The sequence below is a fragment of the Cynocephalus volans genome, chromosome 15 (genome assembly GCF_027409185.1).
Source record: "Cynocephalus volans isolate mCynVol1 chromosome 15, mCynVol1.pri, whole genome shotgun sequence".
Lineage (NCBI taxonomy): Eukaryota > Metazoa > Chordata > Mammalia > Dermoptera > Cynocephalidae > Cynocephalus > Cynocephalus volans.
In genome coordinates this window covers 77878412-77888206 of record NC_084474.1, presented here as the reverse complement: position 1 = coordinate 77888206, position 9795 = coordinate 77878412, and the positions used below count along the sequence as shown (strand labels likewise).

General features: G+C 39.7%; 1 protein-coding gene across 1 annotated transcript in view; it reads right to left on the bottom strand.

Moving 5' to 3' along the window:
* Positions 1-370: 370 nt before the first annotated feature.
* The window catches only part of FER1L6 (fer-1 like family member 6), a 127007-nt gene continuing 117582 nt past the window's right edge, over positions 371-9795 (bottom strand). The window contains exons 39-40 of the mRNA XM_063079710.1: positions 1868-1968; positions 371-551 (exon numbers count right to left, since the gene is read on the bottom strand). Coding sequence (XP_062935780.1) covers positions 371-551; positions 1868-1968 — 282 coding nt within the window. The remainder of the gene's footprint in view (positions 552-1867; positions 1969-9795) is intronic.

The window sequence follows — 9795 nt, the reverse complement described above, 5'->3', positions numbered from 1 at the left end:
TAAAGTACTTCTAGTAAAATCTCAGACCCAGGATTCCACCTCCCAGAATATAACCATCACGTGAAGAAAACATTCACCTGGGTCAGTCTGAGGTCACCGCTGATTACCCCGAGGAGAAAGCGTCATCATTCCGTGCTGCTCATGGCCAAAAAACATGACTTAAGGCTCATAAGTTTGAAAGGCGGGGGCAGGGGCTGGGGAGGGAAGGAATGCTTCTTTTCCACCTTCTCAGATGTAGGGACTGGTGTGGGGCCCTGTGGGTCTATGCCTTTAGCACGTAGCACGGAGCCTTGCATAGCTCACGTTCCTAGATGGTCCCAGATGAGAAGAGAGGAGGTTAGTGGGGGTGGGGCAGGTCTTCCACCATTCTCTATGAGCCCACAATTCTATGGCTGATGGCTCCTGGCAAGGTATAGATGAAGAGCACCAGGAAGATGATGAGAATGATCAGAATCAAACCGATGATGATGTACTTCTTGTAATTCCTCCAGATGAGGTGGTACAGGCACTTGAAGGGGCTCATGAACCAGGAGAAGGAGGTGTCTGGGCGGCTGAGGAGGAAGCAAAAGAACATCAGGGAACGGGCTGTGCTGTCAATGCTCAGGATGGGCAAGACCTCAGGAAGGGTTTCTGACTCCCCCTTTCTGGGGACTCACAGGAAAGACTTGAGAATGGGAGAGGACCATGTTGCCTGAAGTAGAAACAACCTAACATTTGGACAGTGATGATTCCTGCATCATTTTAAAGGTTGGTCTGGAGTAGAGCGAGACTGTAGTTAGAACCTGCCAGAGGCCCCACCACCCGCCTCCTGTCCCACCATGACCAGCTCAGTCCATAATGATTCCCCTCACCCCAAATTCCTATCTCATCTATCACATGACTTACCCCTTTCTTGAAACAAACATATTTGTCTCCTACACTCTGATTACTATTTTATGAGTCTGTGTGTTATTTCTCCCTAAACAGGTTGAAAGGTCCTGGAAGGCATGACTTATGCAGTTTATATCTTCTGTGTTCTCCAGAGTGTTCTTCCAGTAGGCACTTAATAAATAATTTTGAATTAATGAATAACTAAGCATCCATTATGTCCCCAACACTATGAGAGAGGAAAGGTAGGCACAGAGACAAGACCACTCTTCTTGAGACATTGTAGTCTGAGGAGGGATAGAATAAATACAATTTCAAAAAGTACTTTGTATACATATTTCATACCTATCTCTATTGACTCTTTAGATTGATATATAACCAAGGATTAAAGTGAATAGGGTAACCTTTTTTTCTAAGAATTCTACTTCTGGGAATGTATTTTAAAGTAATGATTTATAAAGGGAAAACATTTTCATCATATTATAATAGTGGGAAAAAGGTAAAAGTCAATTAAATATCCAGTTATGGGGTGGTGACCAAGTCAATTCTGGGCATCAAGTCTATGGAATATTTATAGCCCTTAAAAATCCTAATTATAACAAATACAGCAACAAAGCAAAAAATTTTCAGTAAAGGATAAAGGAAACATTAAGACAATTTTATATACATAATTAAAGAACAAGTAGAAAAAATTCATGTGAGCTTTATATTCATGTAAAAAATGAGTAGAAAAATATGTGAAATGACTCTAGAAATGCCTTTGTGGTAGTATTACAGACAAGCCCCCTCTCCATTTGCCAAACACATTGTAATGTTTTTAGAATGTTTTTCAGTCATAGAAACAAAAAGCCACATAGGTTGGTTGGCACCAATTGCCTGCCTCCTGGCTTCTCAGTTCTCCCAGAGGATGCTCTAAAGAAACGCCTACACCCTCTGATACCGATGGTGACTGCAAAGGGTCTTTCCCCGTGCTGACATTCCCCCACACAGCTCCACTCACTTGGGCTTGGCCAGGGGCTCTGGCTCCTTTCGGGCTTTTCCGACAGGATTTTTCTCAGCTTCTTCTGCTGTAACTAGGTGGAACTCAGCTTCAACCTTGCCCTGCATAAAGAAGCGAAAGCTTTAGTTTCTAGTCACAAAGACCTGCTGGGGCAATGCCAAACTTCTAGCAAAAGTGTTATCGTGTTGGAGAATGCCAGAAAGCATATTGACTATTCTGATGCCTTATTTTGGGAAATATTGTTGCATTTCTTGTCCTGGGAGAAGCTATTGTTATGATGAACAACTAAAGCCTCCAATGATGTTACTACTGCTGAGTTTTGTGGAAGGAGAGGGTCCCACGTGTACACATAGGCACAAGCATATCCTCAGTCACAGGTACTACTCCACGTGTAGTCACTGATATCTGAAGAAATGATATTAATTAGAGAAACTTCTTAGCAATTAGCAAGGGGACTAATTACTTGAGTGGCAGACCCTTTGAATCTGCTACAGTCTTCTCGGTCAATTCTTGAAAGGAAACTGGTGGGCGTGGCCTTACATTTGTCCAATTGCTTTCCTGTCATTCTTCATTCTTTTTCTTGTTTCCACTAATTGTTTTATGATTATCCTTTTATTCTAGCATTATCCTTTCTATCATATACTATCTATAATATCTATTCTAGAATTCCCTCCCCCTGCTCCCTCAGTAAGCAACAGCCCCTCTGATTTGAAAATTGTGACCAACGAGCTTCTTCAGAGCACCATGCCAAAGTTACAGGCAGTGATAGAAGTCTTGGATTATCAAAGAATGAGATAGGAAACCTACAAAAGTTGAGTCATTCTTTCTTGTTTACTCATTCATTCACTGCTTTGGAGGACTCTCTGTATACCAGGCACTGTTCTAGGCAGTGAGGACTTAACAAGGATTAAGAAAAATAGAATCCCTGATCTCCTGGAGCTCCCATTCTTGGTGGAGGAGACCTTCTTTCCTCTTGCTTCTTTTGGTTTTTTGTGCATTAAAATTCAAGGTGATAGAGGGAGGCAGAACTGGTAGGAGACTAGAGCATCACTGAAGTTTCTTAACACATACTGTCACTGTTAAAGCTTCTCTCTCTGAATCACATGTGGGTTAGGCATTACGTGACTTCTGGCGCATGGTTGATTTCTTACTCCTGTGAAAAACTCTAAGATTCTGCTGAGCCAGTGGCCTTGTGTTAACTTACCCCTTCACCCTGAAAAATCCAGGGCTTCTTAACAAGAAGGTTTGGTTGTTGGCAGCCATGATGGGAGAAGGCAGAGAATATTAAATTAATTCACCCTCAACATTGGAGTTATCTGTAACTATCACGAAGAGCCCTGTTCCAGCTTCACTGCCCTGCCTGAGTGGTGTCAAAGCATTTATCAGGCATCAGGAAGGCAGCTAAGGAAAGGTTTTTACTGACATATTCTGATAAACACCACTCTTTACGGTGTATCTCTCCACACAGAGGGTTTTGTGTCCTATTTCAAACATCGGTATTCAGCCTAGCACCAAGTAGAGGTCTTAAGCTAATAATATTCTCCAAATGTCATGTGAAATGACAGCTAAAAAAAAAAAAAAAGGACAGTCTGAGACACTATCTATGGCATCTGTGAGAAAATGATAAGGAAAAGTCTCTCAAAAGACTCTGGATTTGTTATACCACTTATGCCTAGAGAGTGGATGCCTGGGGAGGCTGAGAAGGGACTGTGTTCAGAAAGGACAAGTCTTTGTCAGAGACTAGACCCTCTATAAGTTAGGTATAGAGGGAAAGTATCTCAACATAATTAAAGCCATATATGCCAAACCCACTGCCAATATCATCCTGAATGGGGAAAAGCTGAAAGCTTTTCCTTTAAGAACAGGAACTAGACAAGGCTGCCCACTCTCACCACTCCTATTCGACATAGTGTTGGAAGTACTAGCCAAAGCAATCAGAGAAGAGAAGGAAATAAAGGGCATCCAGATTGGAAAAGATGAAGTCAAACTGTCCCTGTTTGCAGATGACATGATCCTATATATCGAACAGCCTAAAACCTCTACAAAAAAACTGTTGGAATTGATAAATGATTTCAGCACGGTAGCAGGATACAAAATCAACACACAAAAATCAGTAGCATTTCTTTTCTCCAATAGTGAACATGCAGAAGGAGAAATCAAGAAATCCTGCCCATTTACATTAGCCACGAAAAAAATAAAAAACTTTGGAATTGAATTAACCAAGGAAGTGAAAAATCTCTATAATGAGAACTACAAACCACTGCTGAGAGAAATTAGAGAGGATACAAGAAGATGGAAAGATATCCCATGCTCTTGGATTGGAAGAATCAACATAGTGAAAATGTCCATACTACCCAAAGTGATATACAAATTCAATGCAATCCCCATCAAAATTCCAAAGACATTTTTCTCAGACATGGAAAAAACTATTCAGACATTTATATGGAACAATAAAAGACCACACATAGCCAAAGCAATGCTGAGCAAAAAAAATAAAGCTGGAGGCATAACACTACCTGACTTTAAGCTATACTACAAAGCTATAATAACCAAAACAGTATGGTACTGGCATAAAAACAGACACACTGACCAATGGAATAGAATAGAGAATCCAGAAATCAACCCACACACTTACTTCCATCTGATCTTTGACAAAGACACCAAGCCTATTCACTGGGGAAGGGACTGCCTCTTCAGCAAATGGTGCTGGGATAACTGGATATCCATATGCAGGAGAATGAAACTAGATCCATACCTCTCACCGTATACTAAAATCAACTCAAAATGGATTAAGGATTTAAATATACACCCTGAAACAATAAAACTTCTTAAAGAAAACATAGGAGAAACACTTCAGGAAATAGGACTGGACACAGACTTCATGAATATGACCCCAAAAGCACGGGCAACCAAAGGAAAAATAAACAAATGGGATTATATCAAACTAAAAAGCTTCTGCACAGCAAAAGAAACAATTAAAAGAGTTAAAAGACAACCAACAGAGTGGGAGAAAATATTTGCAAAATATACATCTGACAAAGGATTAATATCCAGAATATATAAGGAACTCAAACAACTTTACAAGAAGAAAACAAGCAACCCAATTAAAAAATGGGCAAAAGAACTAAGTAGGCATTTCTCTAAGGAAGATATACAAATAGCCAACAGACATGAAAAAATGCTCAACATCACTCAGCATCCGGGAAATGCAAATCAAAACCACATTGAGATACCATCTAACCCCAGTTAGGATGGCTAGTGCTGCGCTGGGAGCGCGGCGACTCTCCCGCCGTGGGTTCGGGTCCCATATAGGAATGGCCAGTGCGCTCACTGGCTGAGTGCTGGTCACGAAAAAGACAAAAAATAAATAAATAAATAAAAATAAAGAATAAAATCCAAAAGACTCTGAACGATAAATGCTGGCGAGGCTGCGGAGAAAAAGGACCTCTCATATATTGTTGGTGGGACTGCAAAATGGTGCAGCCTCTATGGAAAATGGTATGGAGGTTCCTCAAACAACTGCAGATAGATCTACCATACGACCCAGCTATCCCATTGTTGGGAATATACCCAGAGGAATGGAAATCATCAAGCCGAAGGTATACCTGTTCCCCAATGTTCATCGCAGCACTCTTTACAATAGCCAAGAGTTGGAACCAGCCCAAATGCCCATCATCAGATGAGTGGATACGGAAAATGTGGTACATCTACACAATGGAATACTACTCAGATATAAAAACGAATGAAATACTGCCATTTGCAACAACATGGATGGACCTTGAGAGAATTATATTAAGTGAAACAAGTCAGGCACAGAAAGAGAAATACCACAGGTTCTCACTTATTGGTGGGAGCTAAAAATTAATATATAAATTCACACACACACACACACACACACACACACACAAACCGGGGGGGGGGGGAAGAAGATATAACAACCACAATTATTTGAAGTTGATATGACAAGCAAACAGAAAGGACATTGTTGGGGGGTAGGGGGGGAGGGAGAAGGGAGGGAGGTTTTGGTGATGGGGAGCAATAATCAGCCACAATGTATATTGACAAAATAAAATTTTTAAAAAAATAAATAAATAAAGACACACACACACACACACACAAACACACACACACAAAAAAAATAAATTTAAAAAAAAAAAAAAGAAAGGACAAGTCTTCTTCAGCAATAGTTATTGCTTATTAAAATGCAAACTTCGCCGGTATTAGATGAGGCATTCCTGTATATTAATAGTGGAATGTACACTGGAACAATCCTTCAGGAAGGGAAGGATATATGATGGAGTTTGGATGTGTTGTCTCCTCCAAAACTCATGTGGAAATTTGATCTCCAATGTGGCAGTGCTGGAAACTGATAGAGTCATGGGGGCAGATCCCTCATGAATGGATTAATGCTCTCCCTGGAAGGAGGGGGTAGTTCCCCCAAGAGTTAGTTATTTATAGAACCCTGGCTCCTCTTCTCTCTCTCTCTCTCTTTCTCTCTCTCTCTCTCTCTCTCTCTCTCTCTCTCGCTTCCTCTCACCATGTGATCTGCTCGTACCCACCAGCTGCCTGCCACTTTCCACCATGAGTAGAAGCAGCCTGAAGCCCAAATAAACCTCTTTCCTTTATAAATTACCCAGTCTCAGGTAATTCCGTCATAGCAACACAAAACAGACTAAAACAATATATACAAATACACATATATGTATATGAATATGTGAAGGGTACTTCAAAAAGTTCATAAAAAAGTGGAATTAAAAGATAATACAAATCTTTCCATGAACTTTTTAATATCCCTCATATATACATATACATATATACATACATATGTGTATGTGTATTATCTTATATAGTCATACTCTGAACCTAGGAATTCTATTTCTAAATAGCTGAATTAAGGAAATAATTCAAAACTCAGAAAAAGCTTTATGTACAAAGCTTTCATTACTCTTTTGAATGTTCAGATTGTCCTATTTGCCCCAGCGAGATGTTTCAGATGTATCTTGGATTTTATCTACCCTAGACCTGGTGTCAGCCATTTCTCCAAAGATCCCTGTTTTCTTTTAGTGGGAGCTGGTATTAGAAACCAGGATCCAGGTGCTAGGAGTCTTCTTTGATACTGGGTTATTTTGCTTCTAGGTCCCTTCAGTGGATAGAGCTAGATAATATATATTTTTATATTTTTAAATCCATGAGTCCATAATGATACCAAAAAAAAATAATAATAAGCAAGAAAAAAAATTCTCGTTTACTACCACTGGAGTGGTAGTAAATCAACACCAATTCTTAATTTTAAAATTTGGTAACTAAGATTTACAATTACAGTATTTATCCTGTGTTTTTGGGGTGTGAGGAAGAGGGTGACAGTAATTTATTTCCAGTTAGTGAGAAAAAGCTCTTCTTAACAGATAAATTCCTATTTATGAATGGAGAACATGATAGAATTAGATAGGTAGATGATTGATTGATAGATAGATGAAAGAAAAGAAGTAAAGAAGGGTTAGGAAATGCATTTTACAATGGTTAAATGAAATAATTAAATTGGTCAGGATCCCCAGAGGTTGCCAAAATCACTCAGTGAAAGGTGGTGGTGGAACAGGTATTCCACACAGTGCCAAAGTGTTACTCTATCAGTTACCTGCTACCTGCAGAGGGAAAACAGACCTTTACAACAAGGGGATCTTGTGTTTACCAACATAGTTAAGTGAGCAGACACAGCATCACTAACAGTGAGACCATCTGGTAGCATGTGCCTCCTGACACGAGTCACTATAAAGTGAACAGTTGTCACGTATTAAGTATTCTTGCCAAAAATGTTTCACTGGAACCTAATAAAGCTGTTGTACCTAACTTCAAGTTCACAGGAAATACAGGGGATAGAGAATAAGATTAAACAACATCATGAGAAAACAACCAGATAAATCGGGCACAGTCTCATCAAATAGTTAATGTCATGGGGGAAAAAAGTCAAAGAACTGTTGCAAAATAAAATAGACAAACAGATATAACGACCAAAAGCAACACATGTACCATGATTGAATCTTGTTTTGAAAAATAATCAGCTGTAAAAGACATTTTGGAGGCAATGGGGTATCCTTTCTACAGATGGAAAAATGAATATGGTGTGGATATCAGATAATATTATGAACTTTCTTATACGTGATGATGGCATTGGGATTATGTAGGAGAGTGTCCATAATCTTAGGAGATGTGTGCTGGAGTATTTAGGGGTGAAGTGTCAGAATGTCTACAACTTACTCCTAAATGGCTCAGTAAAAATATGTGTATATACATGTATATGTATACATCTATGTACTCATATAGACAAAATAAATGTAACAAAATATTAGCAAGTATTGAATTTGGTGGTGGAACTATGGCTAATCATTGTTCTATTCTTTCAACTTTTCTGTATATTTAAATGTTTTAAATGAGTAAATCTGAAGAAAAATATAGTGATTCAACTTTGGCATTTCTATTTTGAGAATATAAGGAGTTAATACCAATATTGATAATATAATGTAGGGAATGCTTATTATAACACTGAGTGAAAAAAATTAAGAATTATTTTAAATATGGAGTGACTGCTCCTATGTAAAGGTAGCCAAAATCTATGCATAGAGAAAATGCTGAGAATAACAAAACACTGGCAATAGTTTTCTTTAGATGGTGTGCATATGAGTGCTATTTCTTCTTTTCTACCTTTTTGTGCTTTTCAAATTCCCTATAAATGGATGTTACACACTCTATCTTAAAAATAATCTTAATATAAAAATACCTCCCTCCTCTGCTCCTAGAGAATCTCAATTCACTACATATTATTTAAATGATCTGTCTAGCAGCCTCCTCAGCTAAGCCGTGAACCTCGGGCTGTCAGGAACTTGTCCTATTCATTGCTGAGCCCTGAATACCTAGCGTGCGAGTGTGTAGCCATGGTAGACGCTGACAACTGGTTTTCATATTAAACTGGAGGCACAGAAATCTCCCTTTTTATTTTAGTTGTTGATGTCCCTGGGGCTTACTTGGGCTATGGGTTTGTGAGATTAACCTATAAAAGAAACTTCCTGATCTCCTCCTGAAGGAATAATGTCTTTAAAGATTGCTGTTAGTAGGATTAACTGGGATAAGGCATTCCTGAAACACATAGAGCAATGGATTTCTTGAACGTGTTCAATGTTCCCTGTCCTTCTCCCAAGGGTTCCCATCCCTCAGCAATACCCTGGGGCTGTTTTCCTCCTACTACAAGGACAGCGGCATTCCACACTAGGAGCTGTGTGATCCAGATGTCTAAATCACACTGCTTGGGGGTACTGAAAAGCAGCATAAAATAAATCTGGCAGGTGCCAGTGACCATAAACAAACCCCTTCTCACCTGCCAGTGACTGGAACAGTGACGTTCTGAATGCTCGCTTCAAAGAACAGGAGAGTTTACACAGAGTTGGAATTAGAGAATGTCTGTGCTGGAAACACACCGTGAAGGCATCCAATCCAACCCACTCATTTTACAGACATGGAGACTGAGACTTGGAGACAGGAAGAGTCCCTGCGGGGAGCGGGCAAAAGTTTTCCATGACATCATTTTACTCTGGGATTGTCCAACCTGCTACCACATTAGGAGAAAGTTCTTGGTGGTTTATGGTTTAGTTTTCTCTATGTGGTTACTGGCTACTTAAGGGGGAAAGAAGACAAGGGAAAGCTGCACTGTACCCCTTCAGCAGGCCAAAGCAGGGCTTGCGGGACCAGGTTTCATGCTGAGGTCAGCCAAGGCTCTGACCATGGGCTACCAGAGTGGGTGAGGATGAAGGCAATTCTCACTTGCCCTCTAGGACGTGCAAGGACAAACACAACTTAAAAACCAGAGGCTTAATCCTCCCTGTTGAAAATAAGGGAAGAGACTTGCCCTCTCTTCTTTTTCTTAGAGCATTTACTTT